Below are 21,401 nucleotides of genomic sequence, written 5' to 3'. Positions count from 1 at the left end.
CTGTCACATACAGTATTTACTGTAGGTTTGGTCTGTGCTAAGACAGAGTACCTGGCCCTGTAGCACAGGGCGCTATTAAGACGTGGCAAGAGTTTTTCGTCGCGCTCGCTCTAGAGACTGCGCGATGTGAGTGAGTGCGATGCCAAACTCTTGTCACGTCTTAAATGCGCCCCGTACTAGCCCTTCTGAAGATTAGATGTCAATCTGTCACTGGCGGCTGGTCATCAATCAAATCAACGCAATTTTATTGTTACCCGTTCCGCTAAGCTTCAGATTTTCAGATAAAATAATAACATAGCCGCCCGTGGCCATACTGATTTTAACAATTGATTCATTAGGTAAAGGTAGTCAAAATTATAGTGGATTTTTAATTCCAAACCGCACAAAATAACAACACGTCTCGTGTCTCGTCGCTGTTGATCATTTTTGGATAAGATTTTTTAATACTATTATAGTAGCGTAGATCTTTCTATGCATGTACTGCGGCGCGCAAATATCACCTGTGCAATTAGTTTGATAAACCCTTTAAAGCAGCCATTGCGTCGCAGTTACGTAGCTCGACCGGTGTTGTCCTTATCGAAGCAATTTCGCTCTTATCACCACAAAGTCCATAGCAAATCGTTCAGTCTTTCATCGACAATGGCCGCGAGCAGTTGGTCCATGGGTCCCGGCACTCTGGAGGTGCCGCTATCTCTCTTCGCCACAAATCGTCGCCGGCTGGCGGAGCAGCTGAAGGCTGGCCAAGTGGTGGTCCTCCAAGGAGGAGACGACATCAGCCACTACGACACTGATGTCCAGTATGTGTTTAGACAGGTCAGTGTGCATTTGTTTTTTCTTGTTACTATGCTATACAGACTTTGACAAGGGATAGTTTATGTTTTATAGGCCTTGACCCATGCTATCCCCCCACACAGTTTGTTGTGCTACTTACTGGTCAGAGTGGTCACCCTGTTAACGAGGAAACATTATGCTGGCCCAATCAAAGTTTTCAAAGCTATACTTTGTCTTCCACCATTATTCATTCATTCTTTCCTTTATTAATTATTGATTAAAAAAGATCAACTTTGTCATGCACCACTGTCAAATGAACCCTCCCCTCTCCCACAAAATATGGTTTTCATTTTGATATGGGCTTCCTATCCAGTGGTTGACATATCTCTGTATACAGATAGTGTTGTGGTGCATGTTGGATGAGGCCTTTGTCCAGAAATGCTGATAATAGCCGCATTTTACCTGAAATAAAATGCATATTAAAATACTTACCTAACTAGAAGCTTTATATTGAGAGAGCATTTCCGTTTCCCGTTGAATTTCCTACCAGTTTTCCTACGTTTGAAGCCCGTGTTTCCGGCACAGTGGCGCCACCTGGCGTTGGCGCGCCATTTTTAGTTTACTGGGAAGGGGGGAGCCATACCTTTGTCATTGGCTCAATAATTGCACCAGGCAGGATTAAAACGAAAGCTTCTAGTTAGGTAAGTATTTTAATATGCATTTTATTTCAGGTAAAATGCGGCTATTAAAACACTTGACCGTAACTAGAAGCTTTATATTGAGACCTGTTTGTTATCGCCTGGTGACGCCACTGAAAGCAATATTAAAAAGGATGTATTATAATTAGAAATATTGCTCTAACGCCAATGTGATAAGTGATAAGTCTTAAAGAAAAAACTGAAATTATTGAAAATCATTATAATTTTTACTAAGAACATAACATTGTTATTATATTATTTGTGACAATGAACTAAACTAAGTACTTCAAAGTTATACACCACACATAGGTAAATAGTTTAGTATAGAAATTAATAATATATACAACCATTCATTACAATCAGGTATATTATTTTATATAGATTATTAATCAACTGGATTAAACAAATGTGAAACATTATTAACGTTATAATCAGCAGTATTTTCATTTGCACTCATCACTTGACGCCTATAAAAACGTTCAAAGGTATTTGCGGAACGCCAGTTCCCTCGTGCCAGTATGTCATCTATGGAATGGTTATTTAGCCAGCTCTTGGAGGCTACGGCTGAGCGAACGCTTCCTGGAGTAGCTGTGATACCAGCTTCTTTAAATAATGTTTTGACCCAACCTGCTATAACTGTTCGCGAGGCAGCCTTGGCTATACTTCGCACTGTTATGAATAGGTTAAAACAATTGGCCGATTCTCTCCTATCTTTTAATGATAATATTGTTTTATCTATCCAATATAAGGGATCCAAGTTAACATTATCAGGGTTTCTAATAAATTTAAAACCGGACTGCCTGTAGTCACTACTGTCAGTCTTAGATCCGAATTCCGGCCAGAAGATTATACTATCATCGGATTTTATACAATGGTTAGGATCAACTCTAAGCAACGTCAAATCATGTATACGACGTCCAGTGCAAAGTAACAATAACAAGGCTGTGTGGCGTGATACTTGAAAGACATTATTTAAATCTATTGAGCAAGAAGCAAGAAACATTGTTAATTTACTGACATCCCATACTGGTGGCTTAGATGTTCTAGGATTTTTTAGTGAGATTGACTTTAGAATGTGTTTTACCAGGACATGTGTGCTTAGATGACTAGACGTTTCTACGTTACAAAGTGTGGAAACAACAGATTTGTGTAAAAGAATCGTATTGTATGACAATTTTTCTTTTAAATATAAATCAGCTAAAAATTGTGCTAGTTGTGATCCAGTAGGACTTTTAGTGTTAACATTATTTGAGGTACACCCATTTTGCCAACGTTTCCAAGCCACTTCGTAAGTCTTTAGAGTTGATGTGCGCCAGGAATTTTTGAGGAGTGAGAGCTGCTCCTTATTCCACGACTCTACCGCCGTGGACCACCCCCACATTTCCAAACTTCGAGAGTGATGTTGTCTATCTGAGGAGGTGGAAGGCCCGTTGATGTGTCCACTAAGTGTTTCCTCAGATTCTTCAGCGTTAGCGGTGCTGTTAGTGCTCTGGCCCTGAGGTCCGCTCGCCAAAATACTTTCTCCCATCGAGGGACGACGACTAAATATATCCCTGTTGATTGATTTAAGTGGGCTAACACTTTGGGGATCAGGAAGGGGGGTGGAAACACCCAAGCTAGCTGATAATTCCATGGGGTACTGAACGCGTTGTGAAACATTGCTTGCTGATCTTTCAAGTCTCGGGAAACATAGTTGTGCACCACGTGCGCTGTTTCTGAGGCAAACAAGTCTATCACAGGAGTCCCCCACTTCGAAAACACCATCTCTACACATGCTGGTAGAAGGTGCCACTCGGGCGGTCGCCGATTGCGCGATAAGTGGTCGGCTTGACTGTTGTACCGTCCCGGTATGTGCTGAACACTCAGATGAATTTGATATCGATCTACTAAATTCAAGATTTGATGAGTTATTTTCATCAATGATATTGATTTGGTGCCCCCTTCCTTTCGTAACTGTGCAACTGCTGTCCTGTTGTCGCACTGTACTAGGATTGAGGTTTGTTTTAAGGAGTCTGCGTGTCTCTGTAGAGCATACAGAATCGCAAGCATTTCCTTCTGGTTGCAATGTAACTTTGCTTCTGCATGTGACCACGCTCCTGATATGGCAAGATCGTTCAATTGCGCTCCCCACGCTAGGTCCGACGCATCTGTTGCTATGAAATTTACTGGAGGAGGGTAATGCAAGGGAGTCGAGAGGTTGCAATTGTGAGACCACCAATTCAGCTCGGCTATTATTGCCTCCGGTAGTTGGTATTGTGTCACACAAGGGTAGTCTGGTTGCGCAATCATGAACATCAATAGCTGACGATAGTTTAGTCGTCCTCGAGGTACAACAAAGCTTGCAAAGTTGAAGAGGCCTGTCAAACTTTGCATTTCCTTCAAGGTTAGCTTGCGTTGTTCTAGGGCGTATTTTACTTTTTCTTTTATGACAGTAGTCTTTTCTAGTGGGAGACTTTTTAGGTTGTCCCAAGGTCGCCACAGTACTCCCAGGTAAACTAAGCTCTTTTGAGGTTGGAGGATTGATTTCTCGAAATTCACTAGCCACCCCAGATACTGTAATACTTGAACTGTTATTTTGACTTGGTTTTGCAACTGGGACCGATCCTGGCTGACTATTAAATAGTCGTCGAGATATACTAGGACCCTCATGTTCCACCTTTCTCGCAGGATTTGGGCCACCCAATTTGTGAGTATTGCGAAGGTCTTTGGAGCTGTGCTTAAGCCGAAGGGTAGGCAAGTCATTTCTAGTATTTCTTGATCGTAAACTAGTCTGAGGAAGCGTCTGTGTGATTCGGCTACCTTCAGATGGAAATAAGCTTGGGATAAATCTATTTTGCACATCCAGTCCTGCGATTGTAGGAAGTCTGGTATGCGAGCCATGCTTATTAGATAAAATGGTTCTGTTTTTATGTATTGGTTTAGCGCTTTCAGGTTGAATATGGGCCGGAAGGAACCATCGGTCTTTGGAACCAGAAACAGTGGAGAAATGAAACTGGGAGTCATTTGTGCTGCTACTTCTAAGATACCTTGAGCTTTCATTTTGAGAATGATTGCTGACATTTCTTTGGATACAGGTGTATGAAGGTGACTCTTTATCACAATTGGATGTGCAAGCGGTGGTTTTTCGAAGAATGGTATCCGATAACCTCGAATTAGTTTTAAAATTGGTTCTGGTGCTCCCATTTTCGACCACTGTTTCTGGAAAGACGCTAACTGACCTGCCCGGATCTTGGTCGAGTCATTGTTTGAATTTCTTCTGGTTACCTCGATAACTCTTTGAAGAGTTTGATCTTCCTCGATTACCTCCACGGTCGGGCCGCGAGCCTCGGTTGTGGGTACCTCTCCCACTGGCTGAATGATATTGATCGAATTGAAAATTAGAGGGCTGGCCTCTGGGAGGGTACGTGGTGTTTGTGTGGTACGCACCCCGCGAGGGTGGACCGTTGCAGGCATGTGGGTACATGGGTAATAAGCCTGTGTTATTCACATTCTGGGTTCCACGCGATGGACCCGATCTTCGAGTGCCTTGCCCCCGCGAGGGGCGGCGACCGCTCTGGATAGGTCTTGTTTGTGAAAAATTTACTCCCTTTGGATTCCAGAAAGCCTTTCGAACACCACCAGCTTTCTCAAGGGCTGCAGTGAAAGGTTCCGAATCAAAAATGTGGGTTGGTGTGGGAGGTATTCTATTCAAGGACACTTTCACTAAGGGATCACGCACTTGGCTTGTAATATTTTCTCGGCGCATCTCTATACTTTCGGCTCGGTGGCCACACACTAGTTGTAAAAGATCGCTTGAAACTTTATGAAAGTCACCTTTTAAGAATAGCTCCTCAACCTTTGTACCCAATAGGTCTAAATTTGCATCGTTAGTTTTGGCCCACGAGAGAAGGGTACGAATACTTTCCTGCAGGGCCTCCTTCTGTTTAAGGATGCAATATGTGATGGCAGCATAGGATTTGTCAGCATAAGCAAGGTGACGTAAGGTATCAAACATTTTAACCTCATCATTTGTGTCTAATTCAGTAAAACCGGGACTGTGGTTGTACAATTTTTGTGTGTCAGCATATCTGACTTCAGACCATGAGGCATCACCAAAGTGCTGGATATCAAGCAGCATTTTAAGGAAATTGTCTGGTGTCTTAGGGACCGACGGTTCTTTCAACTTTGTTTCAATTTCAAATGTAAAGTCAGAATTATAGTTTTGGGTTTCAACATCATCCAAACTATCTGCATCAAGACAATCATGTTGATTGTATAAATCCCCACTAACATCGGAACATATAGACACGCTTTCCTGGGCCACAGGGTCAGAACTCTTAGCAATAGTGATTTGGTTTTTCAACTCACCGATTTCTTTGAAAAGTTTGTCCATCATACGGTTGGATTTACGGGAACGCTTAGATTTCTTACGACGATGTCGTCGAGATCTCTTCCGCTTTGAGCACGAAGAGTCAGAGCAGGACGTGTCACTCGTGGATGAGCTGCTGCTGCTGCTGCTACTCAGGGTCCGCTTGCGGGTTTGTTCACCGCCCCCCCTTTCTCGAGCGGCGGGAGCTGCCAGCTCATTATCCTTACTGTTATCCATTACTGAAAAAACAATCACGACTTAAAAACAATTCAAACTTTTTGCCGTTATACGGGTCTGGTACGAAAATTTATAAAAAATAATTATTATTAAACTGGTAGTTCACTGTAAATAAGCTTAACTTAAACACACGAATACGGAAACAAACGTTGTGATATTAAACAAAAATATAACATTATTCGAACGGAAAAACCGTTAAAAAATAATTTACGTACATTAAAAACTACTTCTCAAATCATTAGATTTAAACTGAACCAAAAGGAAGCAGTAAATCTGTCGGTTTGGATACAAATTTAAAAATCATCCAATCTGTACCAACCTTATTAGGTGTGGAATAGGCAAAGACTGACCCATCACATCCAATATAGTAAATACTCAATGTTTGCCGATGATTTAAAAATTTACCGTACCATAACTTCTACCGACGACAACTGTCTTCTTCAAGACGATCTTAATAATATTTTGAAATGGTGTGATATTAATTGCATGTTGATCAACGCTCAAAAATGTTTTCATATTAAGTTTACACGTAAAAAAGTTCCACATTCCTTTGATTACCTTCTCGACAGTAATGCAGTGACGGAGGTCAGTGAGATTCGTGACCTGGGAATAATAATTGACTCGAAATTACAATTTTCCTCTCATATAGATTCTATTATTAAAAAAGCAGCGCAAATGTTAGGATTTATAAAACGCCAAAGTAAAGGCTTTAGAGCTGACACTAAGATTATCCTGTACAATTCCCTAGTTCGTAGTCATCTCGAATTTGCTTCCTCTGCCTGGAGTCCTTCTTATGCAGCCAACTCACATCGTATCGAATCTATACAGAGAGCCTTTACCCGTCATCTTGCTTTTATTTCCTCTAATGTGTCTCATAAATCTCCGTATGATCACCGCTTAACTTTTTTTAACATGAAATCATTACGCAATAGACGAGAGACCCATGACCTTTTATTTCTTTATAAAATTATTAATAATCTTATAGACTGTCCTGATCTACTTGAGAGTATTTCCTTCCCAATTCCTTTCAAATATCCGAGGTACCCAATTAAAAAACTAATGTGTGGACCTAAACCCCGTACAAATTTAGGCTCACATTCACCAGTAAATAGGCTATGTGATCTCCATAACATTTATAGCAACAAATTGGATAATGTTAACCTTGACATTTTTCACGATTCGTATAATTGTTTTAAGAAAAAAATCCAATGTATAAAATAATATTCTTATTACTTACCTGCCTAATTGTTTGTTTTAGTTTGAAAGTATAAATATTTGTGTTCATACTGTGATCTCTGTACTTAGTACTTAGAAAAACCTTTTATATATTTTAGTTAAGTAAAAAAATTGTTAATTTTATATAAATTTTTATTTTAAGTTGTCTTAGATAATTTACGAATGTTGTGTACACCTTTAATGGCTTCTATAACGAAATTTTAATTTTAATATGTGTTTTAAAAATGTAAGTTGTATAAGCTGCTGGTGTTCCAGTTTAAATAAATAAATAAATAAATAAATAAATAAATAAATAAGATGAGTAATGTCCGGGTTACATTCCAATTCACTCAGTTTTATCTCATTTTCACTTGTATATTACGAGTAAATCAGTATAATTTACAATAATGATTGTGAAATGAGGATAAATTATAACCCGGGTATTGCCCATCTACATTAGATCAAGTTACTTTTCTAGACACGACTCGAATCGTATCAAATCTGTTCAAACATAAAATTTTATAGATTTATTAAAAATTGTGGGTAGTTGGCAGCAAGGCCATAATGGAAAAAATATTTTACTTACAGATTATTCCTTATGCACCAATATTTTTTACTCACATACACTATAATAATAATTGGAACTCACAACACTGTAACTTGATCGAATTTATTTAGCAACAGGCAGCGTTCTTGCAGACGCTGCGCACGATGTTGCACGAACGGGAAACTTAACGCCAATGACAAAGGTATGGCTCCCCCCTTCCTAGTAAACTAAAAATGGCGCGCCAACGCCAGGTGGCGCCACTGTGCCGGAAACACGGGCTTCAAACGTAGGAAAACTGGTAGGAAATTCAACGGGAAACGGAAATGCTCTCTCAATATAAAGCTTCTAGTTACGGTCAAGTGTTTTAATGATTTAATATTACTATGCTGTGGTTATTTTATAAATAGGGATTATTTAAAAGACAGCTACCATGAAATTGCTTAACATATAGGATGCATAGTTATAATCACCTATGACTTGCATATTTTAATCATACCTACCGTTTCAAAACTGCTGCTATCTTTTAAAAAACCAAACCCTGAACAAGCCACAAATCAATCTTCATACAAGCAATGCCAATCCAAAATTATGTTCCTATACTCTAATTTTTAGTCCCGCGGAATTCTGACAGTTATCAATTTTTGACATGTCAGAGATCACAAACCTTTTTTTGCTGGGTACTTTTTTCAATACGAGTCTGATCATTTGTTGAATCCGGACAATATTTAGAATGATGGTCTTTTCGTTTGGCGCAAAAGAACAACGAGGATGCTTATTTCTGGGAGAGAGAAAGTCTGACTTGTGCTCTGTCAGGGCTGCTTCCTGAGAAGGGCCATTTTGTGGCTCCATAACGTTTATAAAAATCAACAAACGATCACAACGCGAAAGGTCAAGAATAAAAAAAACGGCCAAGTGCCAGTTGGAATCGCGCACTGAGGGTTCCGTACAAGTCTACTTACCTGAGATATTTTTTATTTTAATTTCATCATATGTACCTTCATCTATACGAAATATCCGCTTGATTTCTTTAACCGTTTCTGAGAAAAAGGGTGGTGACAGACAGACGGACAACAAAATGTTCATATAAGGGTTCCTTTTTTCCTTTTGAGGTACGGAACCCTTAAAAAAATTATGACATCGGATCAATCGTTTCCGAGATATTCGTGGACAAACATACATACCAACAAGCATAGGAACATACATACATAAACATACTTATTATATAAAATTTTGAATATTTGTTTATTAGCCCTAATAGATTATTATATATGTATATGAATATATGGTGCAGTTCCATACATACGTACCAAACTTACTACTTACCGAATTGAGAATATTTTTTTTGAAATCGATTAAAAAGGTTTATTATCCCTGAATTTTGTAGGAAGTGATGCCATGCTAAAGAATAAAATAAAGTAATTAAAATTCATTTGATACATTGGTCGTGAGTCGTGATCCTACTTAATATTATAAATGGGAAAGTTTGTGAGGATGTGTGTATGTGTGTATGTACGTATGTTTGTTACTTCTTCACGTCTAAACGGCTAAACCGATTTTAATGAAATTTGGAATGGAGTTAGCTGACACCCTGGATGTTAATCGCGGCTTTCGCGTTGTGACACATAGCTTACTTTTTATCGCGGAAATCCCACGGGAAAACTTCTTAAGGCGAAGCGAAGCTCGCGGGAACAGCTAGTATTGAAATATTTGTTATTTTTGTATTAGTTCACTTGAGCAAGTAAATATTTATAGATGTATCTTTTTGTATGAAAACATGCCCTAAAATGGATCCAAACTTTAGCTTTTTTCGGTGAAGAGCTTTTTGTGTAGCATCACTTTTGTAATGTCAGAATTCCGTAAGATTAAAAATTAGAGATTAGTTTATGCATCACATTCATTTGTTTTAGGAAGCATACTTCACATGGATGAGTGGGGTCAGAGAGCCGGGGTGCTACCTGGCGCTGGACGTGGCCACCTCCAAGTGCCACCTGTTTGTGCCGCGGCTGCCCGAGGAGTATGAGGTCTGGATGGGCAAGCTGCTGACCTGCAGCGACTTCCAGAAGCTGTATGCTGTCGATGAAGTGCACTATGTTGATGAGGTGATGACTTGACTGATTATGAATAGGTAGATTATGTATAGTATAGGGCTAAGAAACCTGACCTCTCTGGGTTACAGTGTTACTTCAGAAATCAAGGAAAAATATATTAATGCAGTGCCACTTGCAAGAATTTTTTGAAATGATTAATATATAAATATTTATTATTTGTCTTCTAGATTGCTGAAATACTGAAGAGCCTGAAACCGGACTCCTTATTGACTTTGGTAAGTTAAATCATCATATACTTACCATATCTTATAGTAACTAGCAACTTTTTCAACAAAATTTAATATCAATTTTAGTAAACTTTCACAATACTTTTACAATAATATAATTTTGTGTTTCAGTCTGGACCAAATACTGACAGTGGTCTAACAGCTAAAGAGGCAGTATTCGAGGGAATCAATGAGTGAGTATTTCATCTACTTTGTTATGTATCAGGGAATTATTTATGATTATATTTGTATTAAAATTATTCTGTCTATTTCAGGTTCAAAGTCGACAATGAAACATTGTTCCCGATTATTGCTGAATTGTAAGTTTAAAAAAACAAGTTTTATATTACATATTATCATTATGTATTTATTGATGAGGTAGGTAATTATTTATCTGCTGAATCTTAAGTAATATGCTGATTAGATTTATTAAATCTTATTGCTACTGTTGTCGTGGGGATAACGATAACTTCAGCAGGCGTAGGTATTTATTTATTTACACAGTCACATAAAATAAACCTAATAGCGTTATTTAACCTAGCGTTAATGCACAACTAAAACGCACTAGGACTCGAATTCGATTCCGGGCCTTAAGAGTTACACATATTTTGTTTAATATTATAAAGCATAAACATTGCTGAAAATTACAACTTTGAACCTCTATCAATCCCTGTAATGGAGTATTTTTGTACAGTCGAGGGCAAAGAACCCGGTCCCCTCTCAGAGTGACAAGATATCAAGTAGAGAGATGTCAGGTTTTTGGTTCACTTTGTACTAGGCTTCTCTATTCTCTATTCTCATAGGGGGTGAAATTCCTGTACGTGGCTCTCTCGAGTGGAACCTTTGTACATATCCCCTTGATTTCAGCTCAGCCAGCCTAGCTCCCGAGTAAACTGGAGTAGCAGGCCTGGGTGTTGTAATAGCTGAGGTAGGCGCTGTACTGGGCTTGAATATTTATGTTTTTTATTGACGTAATTTTTTTCAGGCGTGTAATAAAAACCCCGGAGGAGATCGAAGTGATGCGCTACGTGTGCAAAGTTTCCTCTGACGCCCATAAACAAGTACGTTTTTACATTTTGTTCCTCATTTCTCACAACATTGCTCTTAATTGGTTGGCTAAACTAGTCATTCCATAATATTGCTAGTTTGCAACTTTGTTACTGCAATTGCATAGCTTAGAAAGTGGTTTGTAGGTCCAAAAAATTTAAATTAATCCATGGAAGTTAAATCACAGTAATTCTTTCTAAACTGGCCCTTTTTTCTTGCACAAACATAAAACTTGTCAGTTTGTCAGCATGAAAGGATATGACTAAAGACTGAGTGCCCAAACGCCCATTTATTGTAAAGATAGGAACAAAGGATTCAGAACAGTATTCTAGCATGTATGAGCCATGTTGTCTAACTTAGGTACGATCAGTTGCAGAGAAACCTGACCCCCCTCTCATAGTAATAATGCTTCTGAGGGGGGTGAGGTTTCTGTGCCCCGTTGTGCCTAGCGACCCGAAATTAGTCTTGGCCTCAGACACAACAAGTCGCCACTAGTGCGCTAACCCTTATTCACCATCGTCACCCTTCCCAGGTGATGCTATACGCTCGGCCCGGCGTCTCCGAGTACCAGTGCGAATCAGTGTTCCTCGACCACTGCTACAGGGTGGGCGGGTGTCGCCACGTGTCCTACACTTGCATCTGCGGCGCGGGACACAACGGCGCCACGCTGCACTACGGACACGCCGCCGCGCCCAATTATGCTAGATTGAAGGACGGGGATATGTGGTAAGAGTATAGTATGTAGGAGCTTGTCTATAAATTCATAAGGATAAAGGTATACCTACTCCAAATTCAAAATGGCGTCTAAAAGTGCAGCTAATCTGTGGCGCAACACTATGGCGTCTCATAGCGGGACATAATTCAAGATGGCGTCTCACGTTGCGTATATCAAGTGTTTAGCCTCGCAGAGCGAGACGTGCTAATTTAACCCTACATACAAGATGGCGTCTTCAGTGTAGATAATCAGTGGCACAACAACATGGCGTCTCATAGAGTGACATAATTCAAGATGGCGTCTGTCGGTGCGTATAATAACCCCCTTATTCATAGAAAAGTTACAAGACGTTTTAACTAAAATACTGTTTTGTCCCTCTCTGTCAAAGAACAAATTGTTCTTTGTCGGAGAGGGACAAAACAGTTTATTAGTTAAAACGTTCTGTAACTTCTCTATGAATAAGGGGGTTAGTGTCTAGCCTCGCAGAGCGAGACGTGCTAATTTAACACTACATACAGTATGGCGTTTCATAGAGTGACATAATTCAAGATGGCGTCTGTCGGTGCGTACAATAAGTGTGTAGCCTGGCCGAGCGACACCCGGCGTGTCCGAGTGCCAGTGCGAGTGTGTGTCACTGGTCGCCGCCGCCGCGCGGGCGTGTCGCCGCGTGTCCTACACGTGCGTCTGCGGCGCCCCACAGCGGCGCCACGCTGCACCACGGACACGCCGCCGCGCCCAATGATGCAAGGTTGAAGGACGGCGATATGTGGTAAGAGTATAGTATGTAGGAGCTAGTCTATAAATTCATAAGGATAAGGTATACCTACCCCAAATTCAAAATGGCGCTTAAAAGAGCAGCTAATATGTGGCACAATAATATGGCGTCTCATAGCATGACATAATGATTCAAGATGGCGTCTGGAAGTGCAGCTAATCTGTGGCGCAACATCATGGCGTCTCATAGTGTAACCCAAGATGGCGTCTGTCGGTGCGTATAATCAACTGACCTACTACCTCAGCATGCAAATTATACGAGCAATGTCGATATTGGGTTCTTTATTTCTCTGATAATAATCACCCCATTTCTTAAATTGATTCTTGAAACTAGCTGAAACACCCCCTCGTACTTGAGGTCTTTTCATGCCATCCTAGTCATCCTACCAGCAAACTGACCTATTAACACTAACATCTCCCCCATTCCAGTCTATTCGACATGGGCGGCAACTACGCGGGCTACGCGGCGGACATCACGGTCTCGTTCCCGGCGAGCGGCCGCTTCACCGCCGACCAGAGGCTGGTGTACGAGGCCGTGCTGGCCGCCAGGGACGCTGTCATGCAGTGAGTCAGTCGTTCTTAGATTAAAAATATACAATATTTAAGTAGTCTTTGTTGAGCTCGTCGAAGCGAGAAAGTCCGAGCGAAGTGTTCCAGGCTCTATTAGCAACGAGGCGAGGGTAAGTACAACCCGCGCAAAGTTTCTAGACACCTGGCCCAAAAATCTACCCCTCTCCCCTTTCCCCCCGCGAGGCCCCGCTCTCGTCCTTTTGTAGCGTTAGCATAAGAATTATCAGACGATTACCTAACAATAAATATTTTTTATTGCATACTTTTTGTTACTACTTTAACAAGTAGGTATCAACTTGAATACTTATACAGGGTGTTGCAAAAAGGGTATACTAAGCCGAAACCAGCATGTGCAGCATGTTATATCTAAGCCCAAAACTGAAATCACAACTTTGAAATTCGTAATTTTTTTTATTCATTTTCCATAGAAACTTAGTTGGTCAAGTGACTTTTTATTATGGAGAATGATTTTTTTTTCGCGAATTTTGATATTCCAATTTCAGATTCGGGCTTAGACATAACATGCTGCACATGCTGGTTTCGGCTTAGTATAATACCTTTTTTGCAACAACCTCTGTATAAACAAATATTTATACATTTTATTACAATATAATATAACAAAAGTCAGGTAAGTAAGTAGGTATGTTTTTAGATAACCAGAATAATTTCAAATATCGGGGCGCTACATGTATATGTTATTATGTTTACGTTCTCGCAACAATTTTCTTTATAAAATTACTTCATTAAAACTGCGCAGTATGGCGAGGTTCATTATTTTTGTAGCCAAGCTTAGTTATAAAAATACCTACTGATAGCAAAGAGGATATTTTTTGTAATATCGATATTACTTTTTTTGCACTCAGTACTAAAGACAAATGTCATTTAACCCAGGTGTCTAGTTATTTCGCCCGCCTTGTATATATGTACTTATACATTATTACTCTAAGGTATATACCATCGACACATCAGCAAGAAACTCGGAATAATAACAGCCTGGATTCGCTCCACAATCAACAATACCTTAGCAGCAATGCTATTGTAAAAACTGCTTCATAGGAGACTCCCGCATGGAACGCCACAACAAACCTACATACTTACATAAATCATCAAGTCTGTTTACTTATCTATAAATAATCAACTGTAATCTCGATAAAAACGTGTCACAGTAGGTACACATGTTTATACATATTTGCTGAGGTAGCTACGGCTAGTATCTAAATCAAACAAAATATCGTAAAGTGTTCCAGTAGGTAAATTACATAGCAATAACAATAACACAGCAAGATACTAATAATAAACGCTTACCTATCTGATGTAAGCACAAGCACAATCACATACTATACACATATATGTAGGTATAATTATGGTAGATTTTGTGTAGGTTTTTTTTTGTGAGATTCATTGATTGATTGTGATTTTTGTTATTTTTTTTGCACTTCCCTACTTTCTGCTCCTGATCCTCCTGCAGGTTGACTGGTAGAGAATGCTCTTAGCATTAAGTCCACCTCATTGTACAACTACTTTTGTAAATTGTGCAATAAAAGCATAAATAAATAAATACTATTAGGTACTTACTATGAAACATGTTCGTGTCTACGTTACTTGGTAATATGCTATTTATTATTATGCAATTCAGTTTCGCTAAAATATGTATGCCTCTGGATTACTCTCGGAATAACATATTGTCATGTTTAGTGCCAATTTCTCCATAGTCGGTTATCTAACCGACCAGAAATGGTTTATCAATTATACGTCATCTCCATATAAAATTCTTGACAGATGTGTCATAAGTCAACTTCTAATACCTGGTTATGCTCTAACCGACTATGGAGAAATTAGCACTTAAACCTATAAATATTAGGTAGCAAACACAAACGATTAAATTGATACGATGACAACACTTTTGTACCTTGTCAAACTCACAAACTGCCTATCCGAAAGTCATAGCTACTTATAAAGCTCTATAAACTCTACCTTAATTTACTTTTAGTTCACTGTGCCCTGTCGGGTCCATAAAGTTAAAATTTAATGTATTTAACACCTGTGTAAAAGTTATGGATGCAATAAATGATTGAGTAGCGAGAACCTATCTATGCTATACCTAACACAATCCTTACTCCTATCCCCAGAGCGCTCAAGCCCGGCGTGGAATGGCCGGAGATGCACCTGCTAGCCAACCGCGCCATGTTGGCCCACCTGCGCGACGGAGGCCTTCTGAAGGGAGATATCGAGGACATGATCACTGTGAGTTTTTAATATAAAGAAAATTATAAATATAGAAAATTTATATTACAAAACAAAAGCGGGTTGCTGACAGCGACAAACAGGCAGAAGCTCAGCATGTGCTGTAGACAGGCCACAGCGTTGGTTTTCAGCTGCCTCTTATAAAGAGCTCAGTGCGAGAAAGCTCGTTTTCATAAACGAGTTCTCAAGTGGAAACCAAGAACTGGCAAGCGTAGCGTGGAAAGCCCTGACAGAGTCGAGGACAGATTGTTGTGACGCCCCTTGGGTGAGGCCTATGTCCAGCAGTGGATGATTACAGATCATGCTCTGTTTTCATAAGAGCTGACATGTCTACTGACCTGAAACTATGATTAAGCATTCCGTTAAAGCTAACATACAGAGCGTAGTATGTACATAAAAGCGACTTCGATCGAGTTGATCATAAGCATCTTTAGCTAAAGCTACATCGAGCTGGAATTCGAGGTAACTTATTCTTGTGGATTTCCTCCTATATCGAAAAACGATCGCAAGCGGTTCTAGTCAGCAATTACACGTCTGGGATCAATATGCTCAGTGGAGTACCCCAGGGATCCCATTTGGGTCCTCTGCTTTTTATGATCATTTTTAATAATATTCGGATCCAATTGAATTGAATTAAATGAAACATTCCAGCACGGCATCCACGGCATCCTCCAACCGCACGGCCTCGGCCACCTCATCGGGCTGGACGTGCACGATGTGGGCGGGTACCTCGCTAGCTGCCCGCCGCGGCCGCCGCGCGCGCCGCTGAGCCGCCTGCGCACCGCCCGCGCCCTGCTGCCGTGCATGTGCCTCACCGTCGAGCCCGGCTGCTACTTCATAGATAGGGTAAGAGATGCTAAATTAGAGAATGAAAGAGCTTTTTGTAGCGATACCCCATCGCCCACTTACCGCCAGTTTCAATACTCTATCTATCGATAGCTACTAGTTACTAACATACATCATGTGTTTACTGTCGAGCCCGGCTGCTACTTCATAGACAGGGTGAGTGGAGAATGAGCTTTCTCTAGCAATGCGGTCACCACCTAATAAACACGATTCAGCCGCGCTTCTTTAGCAAGAAAATAGCGATATAAACGATTCTCCTAAATTCTTCCTCCAATATCGTACGATACGACGCGTTTGCATCGATACAGTTGCTGTGCTTCAGAGCGTTAATAATGGGTGCGTGGGTACCTACTGCATGGGTAGGGCGAGTGTTTTCATCGATACAGTTGCTGTGCTTTAGAGCGTTAATAGTGCCTTGAATGCGTATAACGCGAACGTGGGTACCTACTGCATGGGTAGGGTGAGTGCACGACGTTGGCGGGTACCTAGCTAGCTGCCCGCCGCGGCCGCCGCGCGCGCCGCTGAGCCGCCTGCGCACCGCTCGCGCCCTGCTGCCGAGCATGTGCCTCACCGTCGAGCCCGGCTGCTACTTCATAGATCGGGTGAGTTTATAGAATGGTAATTAGGGGAAAGAAAGAGCTTTTTGTAGTGATAGTTTGGAATACTAATTAAGCCAGAACGAGGTTTTTTATAGCGATGCGGGTCGCGCATGTGCCTTACTCTAAGCCCGGCTGCTACTTCATTGATCGGGTAAGAGATTCTAAATAAGAGTGAGAATGAGGTTTTTGTAGCGATGCGGTCGCTAGAGCTTTTTGTAACCATTTTGTCGCTAGGTGTGTGAGCGAGACCGCGTAAACACGATTCTGTCGCGGTTCTACAGCAAGAATATAGCGATATAAACGATTCTCCCAAATTCTTCCTCCAATATCGTACGATACGACGCGTTTGCATCGATACAGTTGCGGTGCTTTAGAGCGTTAATAATGGGTGCGTGGGTACCTACTACATTGATAGGGTGAGTGTTTGCATCGATACAGTTGCTGTGCTTTAGATTGTTAATAGTGCCTTGAATGTATAACGCGAACGTGGGTACCTACTGCATGGGTAGGGTGAGTGCACGATGTAGGCGGGTACCTCGCTAGCTGCCCGCCGCGGCCGCCGCGCGCGCCGCTGAGCCGCCTGCGCACCGCCCGCGCCCTGCTGCCGAGCATGTGCCTCACCGTCGAGCCTGGCTGCTACTTCATTGATCGGGTGAGTTTTGTTAACAGGCCTCGCTCATGGTGACTTTTACAGACGCGATGCGATTCTGTGGTTTCGTTATCTTGTGCCGACAGCTCTTAAATCTGATATCTGAAATGGTAGCCCGGTCGAAAAACTGTTGGGTATGATGAGTTCTCGGCTGTAACTTTCTCCGGTAAGTCAGAGTTTAATCGAGAAAATTCCAGCAGTGGGGGATAATTATAAGCTGATGTAGACGATGATAAGGATTCAACCATCATAAATCTTAACAGTATTCAAAACTTCGAAAATTGAAATATTTCGATAATTCATATCAACATCATCAGCAATAAGTCAATCTTTGACTCCTAATCTATTTTAAATGTCATTTACAGCTGCTAGACCAAGCACTAGCCAACCCGGAGCAAGCCCGCTTCTTCAACACAGAGATGCTGCAGAGGTTCCGCGGCTTCGGCGGAGTGAGGATCGAAGATGACGTGGTGATCACGGAGACTGGAGTGGAGAATATGACCTTCGTGCCTAGGACGTAAGTGCTGTGTTATTGTGGGCATCTTTTTTGATAACTAACGCGGAGTTTACGGACGACTACATTGACAAGTTCCTGAGTTACAAGACCTAAGTGGTCCGAAGTTGCGGAGGATCGCGATCGTTGGACCAAACATAAGGAGGTCTTTGCCCAGCAGTGGGCTTGGGACACAAATTAGGCTATTTAAAAAATTACGCTGAGTTACAGAGTCGGCATTAAATATGTATAATGTGTGTATCTTTCTGTACGTATCTTGTCAAAGCAAGGCAGCAATAGATAATGCAGACATTAGTTTATAGTTCCTTTGTGCAACTCAGTGTTAGTCTACGTAAATTGCTAATGCGCTTGTTGTTTAGTTATAAGATATGCTGTGATAATATTAGATATGCTTTTGACTCCATGGATAAGTCTTCGGTATAAGTAAAAATACATTTCATTACTATATGCGAAATACAATGCACTTCAGTTATGCAAGGATCCAGTTTGTCTCACGATGTTTTCCTTCACTATTAAAGAAGTTACGTTTAGTTTTCCAGTTTTAGAGCTCTATTTATATTTTTTACTGATTATTGAATCTCTTTCGTTGCAGTGTGGCCGAAATCGAAGAACACATGAAAAATGGAGCGAACTTTACGAATGCCTAAATATCAAAATACATCATTTTAGTAGCTACATATTAACTTGTACAATATTGTATATAAGTAAATATTATAAATTTATAACCAGTACGTAACTATAGGGATAATTTTTTTATTCATAATATACTTATGTATTTCTATTAATTGAAAGACTGTAGAAAAATATATAATCGTGTACTAAAGCATCATGTGATAGAGATCTATTTTTATTTACAAAGTTTATAATAAAACAGAAGTCATCATAGCAACTGCAGTATTTTTACTTATTCACAAGCCTTGGCTTCAGACTTATTGTAACACCCATCTTTTCAGGCAAAATAATAATATCATTACGTAGGTACTTATGATTTTAAACTCTTGGACTTTCTTAAAAATATCTTAGAAAGGCTAGTATAGCACGCGGCAGTGGTAAAAGCTCTAAGACCTTTGGAAGTTGTCGGCTAGACTTCACTCCACTATTTCTTAAACAACTCCTTATTGTTAACCTACACAAGTGTTTCAATGTCGGTACGAAGTTTGCTACAGTTTCCACAGTAAGTCCTTCACCGTGAATGTCCACCATTGATACCAGCTGGGTTTGGGCCTGAAATCATTGGAAATAAGTAACTATGTTGTAATCAACTGCATTTATGATACATAAATAACACTTTCGTTAAAAAAAATATGATGATAAAGAAACAACTAAATTTCTGGATTAGTCAGTGATCAGTTAGATATGCTTTGATATTCAATTTTATGACTCAGGTCACATATCAGTAAATAACTATATAAAAATTATAACTTACAAGTAACACTATCCGGCCAATGATGTGGACTTCACAGATGAACCTCATCAGCTGGTCGGGGTCACAGGCGAGGCTGAACCGCAGCATTGTTGGAGCTGTGGCGCCCCCCGTCGCTATTGATGCTATGAACGCATCGGGGAACCCACTCACACTGTGGTAGTCTACATCACAACCCTGCTGTTGGAGTATTGTGAATACCTGGAACAATTTAGATTGGTTTTGTTAGATGTATGTAATAGTTTTATTTTCATTCCATCATTATCAAACTGAAGTCATCCAAAGCTGGACATAATCCAGTTTAATGAATGGAAATTATTATTAAACAAATATTGTTGAATAAATGAACATTTCATACTTACTTCCTCAAAATACTTGGAATGTTCACAGTAATGAATGTAAACTAATGGCGGACACTCATCTATGTACAACGCATCCACTGCAACTCCTCTCATCAGGAACAAGAAGAACATCTTCTCAAACAAATCCAGCGAGTGATTGCAAATGTACTCACTGATGTGCAGGAATGAGTTGAGAGGGGCATTCTTACTATAACTCGGTTGTATTCCACCAATTTTCTCTAGTGTCACATGAAAATCTTCTGTAATATTAAAAAACTCTGGACCCAAATCTGACTCTAACAAGCAAAGAACTATATCCATATTAAAATAGTGAGGCTTACATGCTAATAAAATTATATCTTTGTTGATTTTATCTCTGTCAGTCACTGGAAGTAGGATTTTGAATATATCTGCAGATCCATGCATTAAAGCCACTTTCAATGCTATATCCCCATCCTCATTCTTAATGTGTGGGTCAGCTTTGTTGTCCAGGAGATACTTGACCACTTCGAGAGCATTGTTCTGTGTGGCCAGCATCAGAGGAGTCTCCCCATTCCCTGTGCATATGTTGACATCATTTATAAAAGGTCTCAGGGCTAGCACAGTCTCCATGCAACCTTTAAAGCAGGCGAGATGCAGCGGTGTGTACAGAGCCTCATTCCAGAGCTCGGCCTGTGCGCCCGCGTGCAGCAGCTGGGCCACTACCTCGTGCTTCATCTGAAACGCAGCATCATGCAGCGGAGTGTCACCATCAAAGTCCTGCACATCAATGATTGCTCCATAATCCAAGAGTAACTGCACGAACTCTGTTGAACCCTGTGCGCTGGCGACGTGTAAGGGAGAAACCATTTCAGTACTGGCATAGTTTGCGATATCTTCAACGTTTTCTAGTAATGCTTTAGCGGTTCTTGTGTCGTAGTGTTTGAGGATAGCCAGGTAGAGGGCAGTGTGGCCTTCGAAGGTCTCAGCCAGCGGGCGGCAGTCGGGGTGAGCGAGAATCAGCTGCAAGCTCTCGTAGCTCTGGTGGGCGGCCGCCTCGTGCAGGCACGTCCAGCCTCTGTTGTCTACACAGTTTGGATTGGTCTTCTTCAATAAACGCTTTACGTTCTCGACGTCATTGTAACGCGCCGCTAGATTCAACGAGTTCGAGGAGCGCGGATTAAACGAACTGAAATCCATACTTACTTATATTAAAATATCTAATAGAATTGAATTATGAATTAAAGTTTATTTCAATTTTAATATGCATGGCAAAATAATGCAAAACAAAAATCAGCTGTTTGTGACATTGTCAAATCCTTGTATAGTGCCACAAACTTATCTGTTCCAGTGAGAGCGAACTAAATTGGTCCATACCTCATTACTTACTGTACTAATGAATTTCATATTGACATAGATTATATGGACCAATTTAGTTCGCTCTCACCGGAACAGATAAGTTTGTGGCACTATACTACGTTGCAAAATTTATAAATAAGTAGGTAGGTACTGTCGTCAGGCGAATTCGACAACAAAAAATGTTAATTACAAAATTATTATTTTATTCTGG

General features: G+C 40.5%; 2 protein-coding genes across 2 annotated transcripts; one reads left to right on the top strand and one right to left on the bottom strand.

Annotated features, from left to right (window-relative positions):
• Window positions 1-227: 227 nt before the first annotated feature.
• Window positions 228-18,977, top strand: LOC105390311 (xaa-Pro dipeptidase). Its single transcript, XM_048627216.1, has 12 exons — window positions 228-813; window positions 9,724-9,915; window positions 10,092-10,139; window positions 10,263-10,324; window positions 10,406-10,450; window positions 11,116-11,191; window positions 11,710-11,903; window positions 13,096-13,230; window positions 15,366-15,480; window positions 16,132-16,326; window positions 17,940-18,091; window positions 18,681-18,977. Exons 1-12 carry the CDS (start codon window positions 472-474, stop codon window positions 18,733-18,735), a joined length of 1,611 nt encoding a protein of 536 aa, XP_048483173.1. The 5' UTR covers window positions 228-471; the 3' UTR covers window positions 18,736-18,977.
• LOC105380408 (ankyrin-1-like) lies at window positions 18,888-21,128 on the bottom strand. Its single transcript, XM_038113807.2, has 3 exons — window positions 19,874-21,128; window positions 19,515-19,712; window positions 18,888-19,312 (listed from the first exon to the last, which is right to left on the bottom strand). Exons 1-3 carry the CDS (start codon window positions 21,029-21,031, stop codon window positions 19,097-19,099), a joined length of 1,572 nt encoding a protein of 523 aa, XP_037969735.2. The 5' UTR covers window positions 21,032-21,128; the 3' UTR covers window positions 18,888-19,096.
• Between the last annotated feature and the right edge of the window lie 273 nt (window positions 21,129-21,401).

Source organism: Plutella xylostella, chromosome 18 (genome assembly GCF_932276165.1).
Source record: "Plutella xylostella chromosome 18, ilPluXylo3.1, whole genome shotgun sequence".
NCBI lineage: Eukaryota > Metazoa > Arthropoda > Insecta > Lepidoptera > Plutellidae > Plutella > Plutella xylostella.
The sequence above is the reverse complement of the archived record's forward strand: the minus strand, read 5'-3'. Positions and strand labels throughout refer to the sequence as shown.